General features: G+C 41.4%; 1 protein-coding gene across 2 annotated transcripts in view; it reads left to right on the top strand.

The window, feature by feature from the left end:
- LOC106592097 (DDB1- and CUL4-associated factor 15) overlaps positions 1-22,761 on the top strand; it is a 44,460-nt gene that overhangs the window by 10,325 nt on the left and 11,374 nt on the right. Inside the window, exons 4-9 of one of the 2 annotated variants that reach the window (XM_045709554.1) lie at positions 1,029-1,135; positions 1,918-2,060; positions 6,945-7,106; positions 7,727-8,293; positions 9,065-9,156; positions 9,461-9,583. In XM_045709554.1, coding sequence (XP_045565510.1) covers positions 1,029-1,135; positions 1,918-2,060; positions 6,945-7,106; positions 7,727-8,293; positions 9,065-9,156; positions 9,461-9,583 — 1,194 coding nt within the window. Of the gene's footprint in view, positions 1-1,028; positions 1,136-1,917; positions 2,061-6,944; positions 7,107-7,723; positions 8,294-9,064; positions 9,157-9,460; positions 9,584-22,761 lie in introns of both variants that reach the window. The other variant, XM_045709551.1, reaches the window with a different exon arrangement.

Genomic DNA, 22,761 nt, shown 5'->3' with positions numbered 1-22,761 from the left:
TCCAGTGCCCTCCTTATGGCCTAAAGAGATGTGGACCAGTAGAACAGACCTACTACAGTACATGGACTGACTGTAGCCTAAACCAACCAGGAAGTGGTCTCCAGTGCCCTCCGTATGGCCTAAAGAGATGTGGACCAGTAGAACAGACCTACTACAGTACATGGACTGACTGTAGCCTAAACCAACCAGGAAGTGGTCTCCAGTGCCCTCCGTATGGCCTAAAGAGATGTGGACCAGTAGAACAGACCTACTACAGTACATGGACTGACTGTAGCCTAAACCAACCAGGAAGTGGTCTCCAGTGCCGTCCGTATGGCCTAAAGAGATGTGGACCAGTAGAACAGACCTACTACAGTACATGGACTGACTGTAGCCTAAACCAACCAGGAAGTGGTCTCCAGTGCCGTCCGTATGGCCTAAAGAGATGTGGACCAGTAGAACAGACCTACTACAGTACATGGACTGACTGTAGCCTAAACCAACCAGGAAGTGGTCTCCAGTGCCGTCCGTATGGCCTAAAGAGATGTGGACCAGTAGAACAGACCTACTACAGTACATGGACTGACTGTAGCCTAAACCAACCAGGAAGTGGTCTCCAGTGCCCTCCGTATGGCCTAAAGAGATGTGGACCAGTAGAACAGACCTACTACAGTACATGGACTGACTGTAGCCTAAACCAACCAGGAAGTGGTCTCCAGTGCCGTCCTTATAGCAGTAATGAGGTGGATGATGTGTTGCTGATTGGCCTGTCAACAGTTACACTAGCTACAATGGTGAGGAGATGGAGATGATTTCATCCCTCTCTTTCATCATTCTGTTGTCCCATTTTACCCTTTTTTTACTTATCTCTTCATCTCTCTCTTCTTTCTCTCTCATCCCCCTCCTCTCTCTCATCCCCTTCCTCTCTCTCCATCCCTTCCTCTCTCCATCCCTTTCTCTCTCCATCCCTTTCTCTCTCCATCCCTTTCTCTCTCCATCCCTTTCTCTCTCCATCCCCCTCTCTTTCTCTCTCCCCTCCATCTCCCCAGGTGCACCATGTGCGTCTGTTTACAGGTGAGGACATCTACAGTGATCTCTACCTGACAGTGTGTGAGTGGCCCAACGACCACTCCAAGATCATCATCTTTGGCTTCAAGTAAGACATCAAGCCAGCGTACATTTGGTCTTTCTAGAGATGTCTGTGATCAGATCAGTGACTGGACATTTCTGTATGTTCTCTCTTTCTCTCCCTCCCTCATCTCTCTTTTCCCTCCCACACCCCTACACTCTACCCTCCCACACCCCTACACTCTACCCTCCCTTCCCCATACCCTTCTCTCTCCCTCCCTCATCTCTCTTTTCCCTCCCACACCCCTACACTCTACCCTCCCACACCCCTACACTCTACCCTCCCACACCCCTACACTCTACCCTCCCACACCCCTACACTCTACCCTCCCTTCCCCATACTCTTCTCTCTCTCTCCCTCATCTCTCTTTTCCCTCCCACACCCCTACACTCTACCCTCCCTTCCCCATACCCTTCTCTCTCTCTCCCTCATCTCTCTTTTCCCTCCCACACCCCTACACTCTACCCTCCCTTCCCCATACTCTTCTCTCTCTCTCCCTCATCTCTCTTTTCCCTCCCACACCCCTACACTCTACCCTCCCACACCCCTACACTCTACCCTCCCTTCCCCATACTCTTCTCTCTCTCTCCCTCATCTCTCTTTTCCCTCCCACACCCCTACACTCTACCCTCCCTTCCCCATACCCTTCTCTCTCTCTCCCTCATCTCTCTTTTCCCTCCCACACCCCTACACTCTACCCTCCCTTCCCCATACCCTTCTCTCTGTCTCTCTCATCTCTCTTTTCCCTCCCACACCCCTACACTCTACCCTCCCTTCCCCATACCCTTCTCTCTGTCTCTCTCTGTCAGTACTCGTAGCTCCAGCTCAGTGTTGATGAATCTGATGATGAGTGATGAGAACAATAGAGATATCTACATCACCATCGCCTCCATGCCTCCTCCTAGACCCTGCTCTCAGTGCTGCCCTACAAACACCTCTACCATACGCACAGGTACATACACACACACACACACACACACTCCCAGACCCTGCTCTCAGTGCTGCCCTACAAACACCTCTACCATACGCACAGGTACACACACACACACACACACACACACACACACACACACTCCCAGACCCTGCTCTCATTGCTGCCCTACAAACACCTCTACCATACGCACAGGTACATACACACACACACACTCCCAGACCCTGCTCTCAGTGCTGCCCTACAAACACCTCTACCATACGCACAGGTACATACACACACACACATACTCCCAGACCCTGCTCTCAGTGCTGCCCTACAAACACCTCTACCATACGCACAGGTACACACATACACACACACACACACACACACACACTCCCAGACCCTGCTCTCAGTGCTGCCCTACAAACACCTCTACCATACGCACAGGTACACACACACACACACACACACACACACACACACACACACACACACACACACACTCTCCCAGACCCTGCTCTCAGTGCTGCCCTACAAACACCTCTACCATACGCACAGGTACACATACCTACAGTGGGGGGGAAAAGTATTTGATCCCCTGCTGATTTTGTACGTTTGCCCACTGATAAAGAAATGATCAGTCTATAATTTTAATGGTAGGTTTATTTGAACAGTGAGAGACAGAATAACAACAAAAAAATCCAGAAAAACGCATGTCAGAAATGTTATAAATTGATTTGCATTTTAATGAGGGAAATAAGTATTTGACCCCCTCTCAATCATAAAGATTTCTGGCTCCCAGGTGTCTTTTATACAGGTAACGAGCTGAGATTAGGAGCACACTCTTAAAGGGAGTGCTCCTAATCTCAGCTTGTTACCTGTAAAAAAAAAAACACCTGTCCACAGAAGCAATCAATCAATCAGATTCCAAACTCTCCACCATGGCCAAGACCAAAGAGCTCTCCAAGGATGTCAGGGACAAGATTGTAGACCTACACAAGGCTGGAATGAGCTACAAGACCATCGCCAAGCAGCTTGGTGAGAAGGTGACAACAGTTGGTGCGATTATTCGCAAATGGAAGAAACACAAAAGAACTGTCAATATCCCTCGGCCTCGGACTCCATGCAAGATCTCACCTCGTGGAGTTGCAATGATCATGAGAACGGTGAGGAATCAGCCCAGAGCTACACGGGAGGATCTTGTCAATGATCTCAAGGCAGCTGGGACCATAGTCACCAAGAAAACAATTGGTAACACTCTACGCCGTGAAGGACTGAAATCCTGCAGCGCCCGCAAGGTCCCCCTGCTCAAGAATACATATACATGCCCGTCTGAAGTCTGCCAATGAACATCTGAACGACTCAGAGGACAACTGGTGAAAGTGTTGTGGTCAGATGAGACCAAAATGGAGTTCTTTGGCATCAACTCAACTCGCCGTGTTTGGAGGAGGAGGAGGAGGAGGAATGCTGCCTATGACCCCAAGAAGACCATCCCCACCATCAAACATGGAGGTGGAAACATTATGCTTTGGGGGTGTTTTTCTGCTAAGGGGACAGGACAACTTCACCGCATCAAAGGGACGATGGACGGGGCCATGTACCGTCAAATCTTGGGTGAGAACCTCCTTCCCTCAGCCAGGGCATTGGAAATGGGTCGTGGATGGGTATTCCAGCATGACAATGACCCAAAACACACGGCCAAGGCAACAAAGGAGTGGCTCAAGAAGGACATTAAGGTCCTGGAGTGGCCTAGCCAGTCTCCAGACCTTAATCCCATAGAAAATCTGTGGAGGGAGCTGAAGGTTCGAGTTGCCAAACGTCAGCCTCGAAACCTTAATGATTCCTCACCGTTCTCATGATCATTGCAACTCCACAAGGTGAGATCTTGCATGGAGCCCCAGGCTGAGGGATATTGACAGTTCTTTTGTGTTTCTTCCATTTGCGAATAATCGCACCAAATGTTGTCACCTTCTCACCAAGCTGCTTTGTGATGGTCTTGTAGCCCATTCCAGCCTTGTGTAGGTCTACAATCTTGTCCCTGACATCCTTGGAGAGCTCTTTAGTCTTGGCCATGGTGGAGAGTTTGGAATCTGATTGATTGCTTCTGTGGACAGGTGTCTTTTTTACAGGTAACAAGCTGCGGTTAGGAGCACTCCCTTTAAGAGTGTGCTCCTAATCTCAGCTCGTTACCTGTATAAAAGACACCTGGGAGCCAGAAATCTTTATGATTGAGAGGGGGTCAAATACTTATTTCCCTCATTAAAATGCAAATCAATTTATAACATTTCTGACATGCGTTTTTCTGGATATTTTTGTTGTTATTCTGTCTCTCACTGTTCAAATAAACCTACCATTAAAATTATAGATTGATCCTTTCTTTGTCAGTGGGCAAATGTACAAAATCAGCAGGGGATCAAATACTTTCCCCCCCACTGTACGTACGTACGTACATGCATGTATACATACATACACACTCTCAGACCCTGCTCACAGTGCTGTCCCAACACCTCTACCATACCACAGGTACACACACGTTTCTCCTCTAGCTACCAAACACACAGTCTCTCTCTAGGTAGTGGAGAGTGTCTGGAACATGGCTATATGTTGAACAGTCTCTCTCTCTCTCTCTCTCTAGGTAGTGGAGAGTGTCTGGAACATGGCTATATGTTGAACAGTCTCTCTCTCTCTCTCTAGGTAGTGGAGAGTGTCTGGAACATGGCTATATGTTGAGTCTCTCTCTCTCTAGGTAGTGGAGAGTGTCTGGAACATGGCTATATGTTGAACAGTCTCTCTCTAGGTAGTGGAGAGTGTCTGGAACATGGTTATATGTTGAACAGTCTCTCTCTCTAGGTAGTGGAGAGTGTCTGGAACATGGCTATATGTTGAACAGTCTCTCTCTCTAGGTAGTGGAGAGTGTCTGGAACATGGATATATGTTGAACAGTCTCTCTCTAGGTAGTGGAGAGTGTCTGGAACATGGTTATATGTTGAACAGTCTCTCTCTCTCTAGGTAGTGGAGAGTGTCTGGAACATGGCTATATGTTGAACAGTCTCTCTCTCTCTAGGTAGTGGAGAGTGTCTGGAACATGGTTATATGTTGAACAGTCTCTCTCTAGGTAGTGGAGAGTGTCTGGAACATGGTTATATGTTGAACAGTCTCTCTCTCTCTCTAGGTAGTGGAGAGTGTCTGGAACATGGTTATATGTTGAACAGTCTCTCTCTAGGTAGTGGAGAGTGTCTGGAACATGGTTATATGTTGAACAGTCTCTCTCTCTCTAGGTAGTGGAGAGTGTCTGGAACATGGCTATATGTTGAACAGTCTCTCTCTAGGTAGTGGAGAGTGTCTGGAACATGGCTATATGTTGAACAGTCTCTCTCTCTCTAGGTAGTGGAGAGTGTCTGGAACATGGTTATATGTTGAACAGTGTCTCTCTCTCTCTAGGTAGTGGAGAGTGTCTGGAACATGGTTATATGTTGAACAGTCTCTCTCTCGGTAGTGGAGAGTGTCTGGAACATGGTTATATGTTGAACAGTCTCTCTCTAGGTAGTGGAGAGTCTGGAACATGGTTATATGTTGAACAGTCTCTCTCTCTCTAGGTAGTGGAGAGTGTCTGGAACATGGCTATATGTTGAACAGTCTCTCTCTCTCTAGGTTGTGGAGAGTGTCTGGAACATGGCTATATGTTGAACAGTCTCTCTCTCTAGGTAGTGGAGAGTGTCTGGAACATGGCTATATGTTGAACAGTCTCTCTCTCTCTAGGTAGTGGAGAGTGTCTGGAACATGGTTATATGTTGAACAGTCTCTCTCTAGGTAGTGGAGAGTGTCTGGAACATGGTTATATGTTGAACAGTCTCTCTCTCTCTAGGTAGTGGAGAGTGTCTGGAACATGGCTATATGTTGAACAGTCTCTCTCTCTCTAGGTAGTGGAGAGTGTCTGGAACATGGCTATATGTTGAACAGTCTCTCTCTCTCTCTCTCTAGGTAGTGGAGAGTGTCTGGAACATGGCTATATGTTGAACAGTCTCTCTCTCTCTAGGTAGTGGAGAGTGTCTGGAACATGGCTATATGTTGAACAGTCTCTCTCTCTCTAGGTAGTGGAGAGTGTCTGGAACATGGTTATATGTTGAACAGTCTCTCTCTAGGTAGTGGAGAGTGTCTGGAACATGGTTATATGTTGAACAGTCTCTCTCTCTCTCTAGGTAGTGGAGAGTGTCTGGAACATGGCTATATGTTGAACAGTCTCTCTCTAGGTAGTGGAGAGTGTCTGGAACATGGTTATATGTTGAACAGTCTCTCTCTCTCTCTAGGTAGTGGAGAGTGTCTGGAACATGGTTATATGTTGAACAGTCTCTCTCTAGGTAGTGGAGAGTGTCTGGAACATGGTTATATGTTGAACAGTCTCTCTCTCTCTAGGTAGTGGAGAGTGTCTGGAACATGGTTATATGTTGAACAGTCTCTCTCTCTCTAGGTAGTGGAGAGTGTCTGGAACATGGCTATATGTTGAACAGTCTCTCTCTCTCTAGGTAGTGGAGAGTGTCTGGAACATGGCTATATGTTGAACAGTCTCTCTCTCTCTAGGTAGTGGAGAGTGTCTGGAACATGGCTATATGTTGAACAGTCTCTCTCTCTCTCTAGGTCGTGGAGAGTGTCTGGAACATGGCTATATGTTGAACAGTCTCTCTCTCTCTCTAGGTAGTGGAGAGTGTCTGGAACATGGCTATATGTTGAACAGTCTCTCTCTCTCTCTAGGTAGTGGAGAGTGTCTGGAACATGGCTATATGTTGAACAGTCTCTCTCTCTCTCTAGGTAGTGGAGAGTGTCTGGAACATGGCTATATGTTGAACAGTCTCTCTCTCTCTCTAGGTAGTGGAGAGTGTCTGGAACATGGCTATATGTTGAACAGTCTCTCTCTCTCTCTAGGTAGTGGAGAGTGTCTGGAACATGGCTATATGTTGAACAGTCGCTACCAGGTGGTCTATCCCTTCCCCACCTTCCAGCCTGCCTTCCAGCTGAAGAAAGACCAGGTGATCTTCCTCAACACCTCCTATTCCCTGGTGGCCTGCTCTGTGTCCCTCTGTCCAGGTAGGAGACAACACACACACACACACTGAACACACACTTCACCTTTCTGGTTCAGTTTAATTTCTCTCTACCCCTTCTCTCTTTCTCTGTCTAGTTCATTTCCCCTCTTTTTTGTTTCTCCTGTGTGATGATATGACTATCTCTCGTCTCCTGTGTGATGATATGACTATCTCTCGTCTCCTGTGTGATATTACCAAGTCTCGTCTCCTGTGTGATATTACCAAGTCTCGTCTCCTGTGTGATATTACCAAGTCTCGTCTCCTGTGTGATATTACCAAGTCTCGTCTCCTGTGTGATATTACCAAGTCTCGTCTCCTGTGTTTGATATTACCAAGTCTCGTCTCCTGTGTGATGTTACTACCAAGTCTCGTCTCCTGTGTGATATTACCAAGTCTCGTCTCCTGTGTTTGATATTACCAAGTCTCGTCTCCTGTGTGATGTTACTACCAAGTCTCGTCTCCTGTGTTTGATATTACCAAGTCTCGTCTCCTGTGTTTGATATTACCAAGTCTCGTCTCCTGTGTGATGTTACTACCAAGTCTCGTCTCCTGTGTGATGTTACTACCAAGTCTCGTCTCCTGTGTGATGTTACTAAGTCTCGTCTCCTGTGTTGTCAGCAGGTGAGCAGGGTCATTCGTCTCAGATCCTGTTCAGAAAGAGAGCCACAGCCCCCACCTCAGAACATCAATCCCCTCCATCGCCCTCTTCATCCTCTTCCTCTCATGGGTCTCCCGACAGCCGCCCGCTAACCGCCAAACCAAGCCCTGCCCCTCTTTCCCCTAGCCAATCACAAGCTGCCGCCCGGGCGCGAGAGTTTGCCGCCGACCTCTTCAGACGTGCCCAGGGAGGAGGGAGGGAAAACGAGGGAGGACAGGAGCCCGTGGTGACTGAGAGAGAAGTGGTGAGCGTGGAGAGGGACAGAGAACAGAGGGAAGACACACAGACGGATCAACTGACTAGCGCACCACAGACTTCCACTTCAGCTGGGAACCAAAGTTTGTTGCGACCTTTGCAGGAGGACTCTATTCAGTGTAGTGCGGTGATGTCTCCTGCCTCCTCCTCCTCCTCATCCCCCCCCACTCCTCAGTCTTCTCAGGAAGCAGGCTGCAGCGAGCCGGGATATGTCAACTACACCCGCTTGCAGTACCGCATGCCACAGCCGGGGGCGCCAGAGCAGGATGCAGGAGGTGAGACACAGACACACTGTAGAAGAAATGTTTTCACATGGAACACACAATGTGCTTGGTCATGTAAATAGGAAGCTGAAACTCCTCCCTCTATTTCTGTCTCGCCCTCTTTCTCCTCACCCCTCACTCTATTCCTCCCTCTTCCCTCTATTCCTCCCTCTATTCCTCCCTCTTCCCTCTATCCCTCCCTCTTCCCTCTATCCCTCCCTCTTCCCTCTATCCCTCCCTCTTCCCTCTATCCCTCCCTCTTCCCTCTATCCCTCCCTCTTCCCTCTATCCCTCCCTCTATCCCTCCCTCTATCCCTCCCTCTTCCCTCTATCCCTCCCTCTTCCCTCTATCCCTCCCTCTTCCCTCTATCCCTCCCTCTTCCCTCTATCCCTCCCTCTATCCCTCCCTCTATCCCTCCCTCTTCCCTCTATCCCTCCCTCTTCCCTCTATCCCTCCCTCTTCCCTCTATCCCTCCCTCTTCCCTCTATCCCTCCCTCTATCCCTCCCTCTATCCCTCCCTCTTCCCTCTATCCCTCCCTCTTCCCTCTATCCCTCCCTCTTCCCTCTATCCCTCCCTCTATCCCTCCCTCTATCCCTCCCTCTTCCCTCTATCCCTCCCACTCTCCTTCTATCCCTCCCTCTTCCCTCCCTCTATCCCTCCCTCTATCCCTCTCTCTCTTCCCTCGCTCTCTTCCCTCCCTCTTCCCTCTATCCCTCCCACTCTCCTTCTATCCCTCCCTCTTCCCTCTATCCCTCCCTCTTCCCTCTATCCCTCCCTCCAGGTTATGAGGATGATAAGGTCCAGCTGCCTTTCACTGTGACTGACCTGAAGGGACGCAACCTACAGCTGGTCACTGGGCCCCACAACGGACAGGTGTGTGTGTGTGTGTGTGTGTGTGTGTGTGTGTGTGTGTGTGTGTGTGTGTGTGTGTGTGTGTGTGTGTGTGTGTGTGTGTGTGTGTGTGTGTGTGTGTGTGTGAGAGAATAAAAATCCAGCCCTACCAATGGAGAGAGGGAGATCAGCGAAGGAGAGAAATAAGAGAGATTTGTCTGAGAGACACAGGACCTGAGTGTGTTAATATGTCTAAACATGTTGTCTTCACTTAGTATTTGGAAGGAACCCAAGTCCAGGAGAAGTGCAGTAAACCTGAACATGCTAATGTGTGTGTGTCCTACAGAGTGTGTGTGTGGAGCAGTTGACTCTGGACTTTGAGTACCTGATAAACGAGGTGATCCGGAGCGACGCACGCTGGGCTCCTCAGTTCTGTTCCTTCAACGACTACGACGTTGTTATACTGGAGGTACACATTCACACACTACACACACATTCACACACTACACACACATTCACACACTACACACACACATTCACACACTACACACACATTCACACACTACACACACACATTCACACACTACACACACACACATTCACACACTACACACACACACATTCACACACTACACACACACACATTCACACACTACACACATTCACACACTACACACACACACACATTCACACACTGCACGCTCTACACTCACATTCACACACTACACACACATTCACACACATATCAAATCAAATTTATTTATATAGCCCTTCTTACATCAGCTGATATCTCAAAGTGCTGTATAGAAACTCTAAAACCCCAAACAGCAAGCAATGCAGGTGTAGAAGCACGGTGGCTAGGAAAAACTCCCTAGAAAGGCCAAAACCTAGGAAGAAACCTAGAGAGGAACCAGGCTATGAGGGGTGGCCAGTCCTCTTCTGGCTGTGCCGGGTGGAGATTATAACAGCACATGGCCTAGATGTTCAAATGTTCATAAATGACCAGCATTGTCAAATAATAATAATCATAGTAGTTGTCGAGGGTGCAACAAGTCAGTAACACAAGAGTAAGTGTCAGTTGGCTTTTTCATAGCCTATCTTTGAGAGTATCTCTACCGCTCCTGCTGTCTCTAGAGAGTTGAAAACAGCAGGTCTGGGACAGGTAGCACGTCTGGGACAGGTAGCACGTCCGGTGAACAGGTCAGGGTTCCATAGCTGCAGGCAGAACAGTTGGAACTGGAGCAGCAGCACGGCCAGGTGAACTGGGGACAGCAAGGAGTCATCAAGCCAGGTAGTCCTGAGGCATGGTCCTAGGGCTCAGGTCCTCTGAGAGAGAGAGAGAGAGAGAGAGAGAGAGAGAGAATATTTAAATTCACACAGGACACCGGAAAAGACAAGAGAAATACTCCAGATGTGACAGACTGACCCTAGCCCCCCGACACAGCATAAATACTGGAGGCTGAGACAGGAGGGGTCAGGAGACACTGTGGCCCCATCCGATGAAACCCCCGGACAGGGCCAAACAGGTAGGATATAACCCCACCCACTTTGCCAAAGCACAGCCCCCACACCACTGGAGGGATATCTCCAACCACCAACATACCATCCCGGGACAAGGCCGAGTATAGCCCACAAAGATCTCATCAACGGCAAAGCCCAAGGGGGGGGGGGCGCCAACCCAGACAGGAAGACCATGTCAGTGACTCAACCCACTCAAGTGACGCACCCCTCCCAGGGACAGGATGGAAGAACACCAGTAAGCCAGTGACTCAGCCCCAGTGGAAAGAGGGGAAACCGGCCAGGCAGAGACAGCAAGGGCGGTTCGTTGCTCCAGCCTTTCCGTTCACCTTCACACCCCTGGGCAAGACTACACTTAATCATAGGACCTACTGAAGAGATATGTCTTCAGTAAAGACTTAAAGGTTGAGACTGAGTCTGCGTCTCTCACATGGGTAGGCAGACTATTCCATAAAAATGGAGCTCTATAGGAGAAAGCCCTGCCTCCAGCTGTTTGCTTAGAAATTCTAGGAACAATTAGGAGGCCCGCGTCTTGTGACCGTAGCGTACGTGTTGGTATGTACGGCAGGACCAAATCGGAAAGATGGGTAGGAGTAAGCCCATGTAATGCTTTGTAGGTTAGCAGTAAAACCTTGCCTTTACAGGAAGCCAGTGTAGGGAGGCTAGCACTGGAGTAATATGATCACATTTTTTGGTTCTAGTCAGGATTCTAGCAGCCGTATTTAGCACTAACTGAAGTTTATTTAGTGCTTTATCCGGGTAGCCGGAAAGTAGAGCATTGCAGTAGTCCAACCTAGAAGTAACAAAGTCTGCAAGTTGTGCACACTATAGACCTATACACTATACACACTATAGACCTATACACTATACACACTATAGACACTATAGACCTATACACTATACACACTATACACTATAGACCTATACACTATACACACTATAGACCTATACACACTATAGACCTATACACTATACACACTATACACACTATAGACCTATACACACTATAGACCTATACACACTATAGACCTATACACTATACACACTATAGACCTATACACTATACACACTATAGACACTATAGACCTATACACTATACACACTATACACTATAGACCTATACACTATACACACTATAGACCTATACACACTATAGACCTATACACTATACACACTATACACACTATAGACCTATACACTATACACACTATAGACACTATAGACCTATACACTATACACACTATACACTATAGACCTATACACTATAGACACTATACACACTATAGACCTATACACTATACACACTATACACACTATAGACCTATACACTATACACACTATAGACCTATACACACTATAGACCTATACACTATAGACCTACACACTATACACACTATAGACCTAAACACTATACACACTATAGACCTATACACACTATAGACCTATACACTATACACACTATAGACCTATACACTATACACACTATAGAGCTATACATAATACACACTATAGACACTATACACACTATAGACCTATACACTATACACACTATAGACACTATAGACCTATACACTATACACACTATACACACTATAGACCTATACACTATACACACTATAGACACTATAGACCTATACACTATACACACTATACACACTATAGACCTATACACTATACACACTATAGACCTATACACTATACACACTATACACACTATAGACCTATACACTATAGACACTATAGACCTATACACTATACACACTATAGACACTATAGACCTATACACTATACACACTATACACACTATAGACACTATAGACCTATACAATATACACACTATACACACTATAGACCTATACACTATACACACTATAGACCTATACACACTATAGACCTATACACTATACACACTATAGACCTATACACTATACACACTATAGACCTATACACACTATAGACACTATAGACCTATACACTATAGACCTATACACTATACACACTATAGACCTATACACTATACACACTATAGACCTATACACTATACACACTATATACACTATACACACTATACACACTATAGACCTATACACACTATACACACTATAGACCTATACACTATACACACTATAGACCTATACACACTATAGACCTATACACTATACACACTATAGACACTATAGACCTATACACACTGTAGACCTATACACTATACACACTATAGACCTATACACACTATAGATCTATACACTATACACACTATAGACACTATAGACCTATACACACTGTAGACCTATACACTATACACACTATAGACACTATACACACTATAGACCTATACACTATACACACTATAGACCTATACACTATACACACTATAGACACTATAGACCTATACACACTATAGACCTATACACTATACACACTATAGACCTATACACTATACACACTATAGACCTATACACTATACACACTATAGACCTATACACTATACACACTATAGACCTATACACTATACACACTATAGACACTATAGACCTATACACACTATAGACCTATACACTATACACACTATAGACCTATACACTATACACACTATACACACTATAGACCTATACACACTATAGACCTATACACTATACACACTATAGACCTATACACACTATAGACCTATACACTATACACACTATAGACCTATACACACTATAGACCTATACACTATACACACTATAGACACTATAGACCTATACACACTGTAGACCTATACACTGTACACACTATAGACACTATAGACCTATACACACTGTAGACCTATACACTATACACACTATAGACACTATAGACCTATACACACTATAGACCTATACACTATACACACTATAGACACTATACACACTATAGACACTATAGACCTATACACACTATAGACCTATACACTATACACACTATAGACACTATAGACCTATACACACTATAGACCTATACACTATACACACTATGGACACTATAGACCTATACACACTATAGACCTATACACTATACACACTATGGACACTATAGACCTATACACACTATAGACCTATACACTATACACACTATAGACACTATAGACCTATACACACTATAGACCTATACACTATACACACTATAGACCTATACACACTATAGACACTATAGACCTATACACACTATAGACCTATACACTATACACACTATAGACACTATAGACCTATACACACTATACACACTATAGACCTATACACACTATACACACTATACACACTATAGACCTATACACACTATAGACACTATAGACCTATACACTATACACACTATATACACTATAGACCTATACACACTATAGACCTATACACTATACACACTATAGACCTATACACACTATAGACCTATACACTATACACACTATACACACTATACACACTATAGACCTATACACTATACACACTATAGACCTATACACTATAGACCTATACACTATAGACCTATACACTATAGACCTATACACACTATACACACTATAGACCTATACACTATAGACACTATAGACCTATACACTATACACACTATAGACCTATACACTATACACACTATAGACCTATACACTATAGACACTATAGACCTATACACTATACACACTATAGACCTATACACTATAGACACTATAGACCTATACACTATACACACTATAGACCTATACACTATAGACCTATACACTATAGACACTATAGACCTATACACACTATAGACACTATAGACCTATACACACTATACACACTATAGACACTATAGACCTATACACACTATACACACTATAGACCTATACACACTATAGACACTATAGACCTATACACACTATACACACTATATACACTATAGACCTATACACACTATAGACCTATACACTATACACACTATAGACCTATACACACTATAGACCTATACACTATACACACTATAGACCTATACACTATACACACTACACACTATACACACTATAGACCTATACACTATACACACTATAGACCTATACACTATACACACTATAGACCTATACACTATACACACTATAGACACTATAGACCTATACACACTATAGACACTATAGACCTATACACTATACACACTATAGACCTATATACTATACACACTATACACACTATAGACACTATAGACCTATACACACTATACACACTATAGACCTATACACACTATAGACACTATAGACCTATACACACTATAGACACTATAGACCTATACACTATACACACTATACACACTATATACACTATAGACCTATACACACTATAGACCTATACACTATACACACTATAGACCTATACACACTATAGACCTATACACTATACACACTATACACACTATACACACTATAGACCTATACACTATACACACTATAGACCTATACACTATAGACCTATACACTATAGACCTATACACTATAGACACTATAGACCTATACACACTATACACACTATAGACCTATACACTATAGACACTATAGACCTATACACTATAGACACTATAGACCTATACACTATAGACACTATAGACCTATACACTATACACACTATAGACCTATACACTATACACACTATAGACCTATACACTATAGACACTATAGACCTATACACTATACACACTATAGACCTATACACTATAGACACTATAGACCTATACACTATACACACTATAGACCTATACACTATACACACTATAGACACTATAGACCTATACACACTATAGACACTATAGACCTATACACACTATACACACTATAGACACTATAGACCTATACACACTATACACACTATACACACTATAGACCTATAGACACTATAGACCTATACACTATACACACTATATACACTATAGACCTATACACACTATAGACCTATACACTATACACACTATAGACCTATACACACTATAGACCTATACACTATACACACTATAGACCTATACACTATACACACTACACACTATACACACTATAGACCTATACACTATACACACTATAGACCTATACACTATACACACTATAGACCTATACACTATACACACTATAGACACTATAGACCTATACACACTATAGACACTATAGACCTATACACTATACACACTATAGACCTATATACTATACACACTATACACACTATAGACACTATAGACCTATACACACTATACACACTATAGACCTATAGACACTATAGACCTATACACACTATAGACCTATACACTATACACACTATATACACTATAGACCTATACACACTATAGACCTATACACTATACACACTATAGACCTATACACACTATAGACCTATACACTATACACACTATAGACCTATACACTATACACACTACACACTATACACACTATAGACCTATACACTATACACACTATAGACCTATACACTATAGACCTATACACTATACACACTATAGACACTATAGACCTATACACACTATAGACACTATAGACCTATACACTATACACACTATAGACCTATATACTATACACACTATAGACCTATACACTATACACACTATAGACCTTTACACTATAGACCTATACACACTATACACACTATAGACCTATACACTATAGACACTATGGACACTATACACTATAGACACTATGGACACTATACACTATACACACTATAGACCTATACACTATACACACTATAGACCTATACACTATACACACTATGGACACTATAGACCTATACACACTATAGACCTATACACTATACACACTATAGACACTATAGACCTATACACACTATAGACCTATACACTATACACACTATAGACCTATACACACTATACACACTATAGACACTATAGACCTATACACACTATAGACCTATACACTATACACACTATAGACACTATAGACCTATACACACTATAGACCTATACACACTATACACACTATAGACCTATACACACTATACACACTATACACACTATAGACCTATACACACTATAGACACTATAGACCTATACACTATACACACTATATACACTATAGACCTATACACACTATAGACCTATACACTATACACACTATAGACCTATACACACTATAGACCTATACACTATACACACTATACACACTATAGACCTATACACTATACACACTATAGACCTATACACTATAGACCTATACACTATAGACCTATACACTATAGACACTATAGACCTATACACACTATACACACTATAGACCTATACACTATAGACACTATAGACCTATACACTATAGACACTATAGACCTATACACTATACACACTATAGACCTATACACACTATAGACCTATACACTATAGACACTATAGACCTATACACTATAGACACTATAGACCTATACACTATACACACTATAGACCTATACACTATACACACTATAGACCTATACACTATACACACTATAGACCTATACACTATACACACTATAGACACTATAGACCTATACACACTATAGACACTATAGACCTATACACACTATAGACACTATAGACCTATACACACTATACACACTATAGACCTATACACACTATAGACACTATAGACCTATACACACTATAGACCTATACACTATACACACTATATACACTATAGACCTATACACACTATAGACCTATACACTATACACACTATAGACCTATACACACTATAGACCTATACACTATACACACTATAGACCTATACACTATACACACTACACACTATACACACTATAGACCTATACACTATACACACTATAGACCTATACACTATACACACTATAGACCTATACACTATACACACTATAGACACTATAGACCTATACACACTATAGACACTATAGACCTATACACTATACACACTATAGACCTATATACTATACACACTATAGACCTATACACTATACACACTATAGACCTTTACACTATAGACCTATACACACTATACACACTATAGACCTATACACTATAGACACTATAGACCTATACACTATACACACTATAGACCTATACACTATAGACACTATAGACCTATACACTATACACACTATAGACCTATACACTATACACACTATAGACCTATACACTATACACACTATAGACCTATACACTATACACACTATAGACCTATACACACTATAGACACTATAGACCTATACACACTATAGACACTATAGACCTATACACACTATAGACCTATACACTATACACACTATAGACCTATACACTATACACACTATAGACACTATAGACCTATACACACTATAGACCTATACACTATACACACTATAGACACTATAGACCTATACACACTATAGACCTATACACTATACACACTATAGACACTATAGACCTATACACACTATAGACCTATACACTATACACACTATAGACACTATAGACCTATCCACACTATAGACCTATACACTATACACACTATAGACCTATACACTATAGACCTATACACACTATACACACTATACACACTATAGACCTATACACACTATAGACCTATACACTATAGACCTATACACTATACACACTATAGACCTATACACTATAGACACTATAGACCTATACACTATACACACTATAGACCTATACACTATACACACTATAGACCTATACACTATGGACACTATAGACCTATACACACTATAGACCTATACACTATACACACTATGGACACTATAGACCTATACACACTATAGACCTATACACTATACACACTATAGACACTATAGACCTATACACACTATAGACCTATACACTATACACACTATAGACCTATACACTATACACACTATAGACACTATAGACCTATACACACTATAGACCTATACACTATACACACTATAGACCTATACACACTATACACACTATAGACACTATAGACCTATACACACTATAGACCTATACACTATACACACTATAGACACTATAGACCTATACACACTATAGACCTATACACACTATAGACCTATACACACTATACACACTATAGACCTATACACACTATAGACACTATAGACCTATACACTATACACACTATATACACTATAGACCTATACACACTATAGACCTATACACTATACACACTATAGACCTATACACACTATAGACCTATACACTATACACACTACACACTATACACACTATACACACTATAGACCTATACACTATACACACTATAGACCTATACACTATAGACCTAGACACTATAGACCTATACACACTATACACACTATAGACCTATACACTATAGACACTATAGACCTATACACTATAGACACTATAGACCTATACACTATAGACACTATAGACCTATACACTATACACACTATAGACCTATACACTATAGACACTATAGACCTATACACTATACACACTATAGACCTATACACTATAGACACTATAGACCTATACACTATACACACTATAGACCTATACACTATACACACTATAGACCTATACACTATACACACTATAGACACTATAGACCTATACACACTATAGACACTATAGACCTATACACACTATACACACTATAGACCTATACACACTATACACACTATAGACCTATACACACTATAGACACTATAGACCTATACACACTATACACACTATAGACCTATACACACTATAGACACTATAGACCTATACACACTATAGACCTATACACTATACACACTATATACACTATAGACCTATACACACTATAGACCTATACACTATACACACTATAGACCTATACACACTATAGACCTATACACTATACACACTATAGACCTATACACTATACACACTACACACTATACACACTATAGACCTATACACTATACACACTATAGACCTATACACTATACACACTATAGACCTATACACTATACACACTATAGACCTATACACTATACACACTATAGACCTATACACTATGGACACTATAGACACTATAGACCTATACACACTATAGACACTATAGACCTATACACTATACACACTATAGACCTATATACTATACACACTATAGACCTATATACTATACACACTATAGACCTATACACTATACACACTATAGACCTTTACACTATAGACCTATACACTATAGACACTATAGACCTATACACTATACACACTATAGACCTATACACTATAGACACTATAGACCTATACACTATACACACTATAGACCTATACACTATACACACTATAGACACTATAGACCTATACACACTATAGACACTATAGACCTATACACACTATAGACACTATAGACCTATACACTATACACACTATAGACCTTTACACTATAGACCTATACACACTATAGACCTTTACACTATAGACCTATACACACTATACACACTATAGACCTATACACTATAGACACTATAGACCTATACACACTATAGACCTATACACTATAGACACTATAGACCTATACACTATACACACTATAGACCTATACACTATACACACTATAGACCTATACACTATACACACTATAGACCTATACACTATACACACTATAGACCTATACACTATACACACTATAGACCTATACACTATACACACTATAGACACTATAGACCTATACACACTATAGACACTATAGACCTATACACACTATAGACCTATACACTATACACACTATAGACCTATACACTATACACACTATAGACACTATAGACCTATACACACTATAGACCTATACACTATACACACTATAGACACTATAGACCTATACACACTATAGACACTATAGACCTATACACACTATAGACCTATACACCTATACACACTATAGACACTATAGACCTATACACACTATAGACCTATACACTATACACACTATAGACACTATAGACCTATCCACACTATAGACCTATACACTATACACACTATAGACCTATACACTATAGACACTATAGACCTATACACACTATACACACTATACACACTATAGACCTATACACACTATACACACTATAGACCTATACACTATAGACCTATACACTATACACACTATAGACCTATACACTATAGACACTATAGACCTATACACTATACACACTATAGACCTATACACTATACACACTATAGACCTATACACTATACACACTATACACACTATAGACCTATACACACTATAGACCTATACACTATACACACAATAGACACTATAGACCTATACACACTATAGACCTATACACTATACACACTATAGACACTATAGACCTATAGACACTATAGACCTATACACACTATAGACCTATACACACTATAGACACTATAGACCTATACACACTATAGACCTATACACTATACACACTATAGACCTATACACTATACACACTATAGACACTATAGACCTATACACACTATAGACCTATACACTATACACACTATAGACACTATAGACCTATACACACTATAGACCTATACACTATACACACTATAGACCTAGACACTATAGACCTATACACACTATACACACTATACACACTATAGACACTATAGACCTATACACACTATACACACTATAGACCTATACACACTATAGACCTATACACACTATACACACTATAGACCTATACACACTATACACACTATAGACCTATACACACTATAGACCTATACACTATACACACTATAGACACTATAGACCTATACACACTATACACACTATAGACCTATACACACTATACACACTATAGACCTATACACACTATAGACCTATACACTATACACACTATAGACACTATAGACCTATACACACTATACACACTATAGACCTATACACTATAGACACTATAGACCTATACACTATACACACTATAGACATACACACTATAGACCTATACACTATACACACTATAGACCTATACACTATACACACTATAGACCTATACACACTATAGACCTATACACTATACACACAATAGACACTATAGACCTATACACACTATAGACCTATACACTATACACACTATAGACACTATAGACCTATAGACACTATAGACCTATACACACTATAGACCTATACACAATATAGACACTATAGACCTATACACACTATAGACCTATACACTATACACACTATAGACCTATACACACTATAGACACTATAGACCTATACACACTATAGACCTATACACTATACACACTATAGACACTATAGACCTATACACACTATAGACCTATACACTATACACACTATAGACCTATACACTATAGACACTATAGACCTATACACACTATACACACTATAGACACTATAGACCTATACACACTATACACACTATAGACCTATAGACCTATACACACTATAGACCTATACACACTATACACACTATAGACCTATACACTATACACACTATAGACACTATACACCTATACACACTATAGACCTATACACACTATACACACTATAGACCTATACACACTATAGACCTATAGACTATACACACTATACACACTATAGACCTATACACACTATAGACCTATACACTATACACACTATACACACTATAGACCTATACACACTATACACACTATACACACTATAGACACTATAGACCTATACACACTATACACACTATAGACCTATACACACTATAGACCTATACACACTATACACACTATAGACCTATACACTATACACACTATAGACACTATACACCTATACACACTATAGACACTATACACATTATACACACTATAGACCTATACACACTATAGACCTATACACTATACACACTATACACACTATAGACCTATACACACTATAGACCTATACACTATACACACTATAGACCTATACACTATACACACTATAGACCTATACACACTATACACACTATACACACTATAGACCTATACACACTATACACACTATAGACCTATACACACTATACACACTATAGACCTATACACACTATAGACCTATACACACTATACACACTATACACACTATACACACTATACACACTATAGACACTATAGACCTATACACACTATAGACCTATACACTATAGACCTATACACACTATAGACCTATACACACTATACACACTATAG

Source organism: Salmo salar, chromosome ssa02, assembly GCF_905237065.1.
Source record: "Salmo salar chromosome ssa02, Ssal_v3.1, whole genome shotgun sequence".
Lineage (NCBI taxonomy): Eukaryota > Metazoa > Chordata > Actinopteri > Salmoniformes > Salmonidae > Salmo > Salmo salar.
This window is presented reverse-complemented; position numbering and strand designations above follow the sequence as displayed.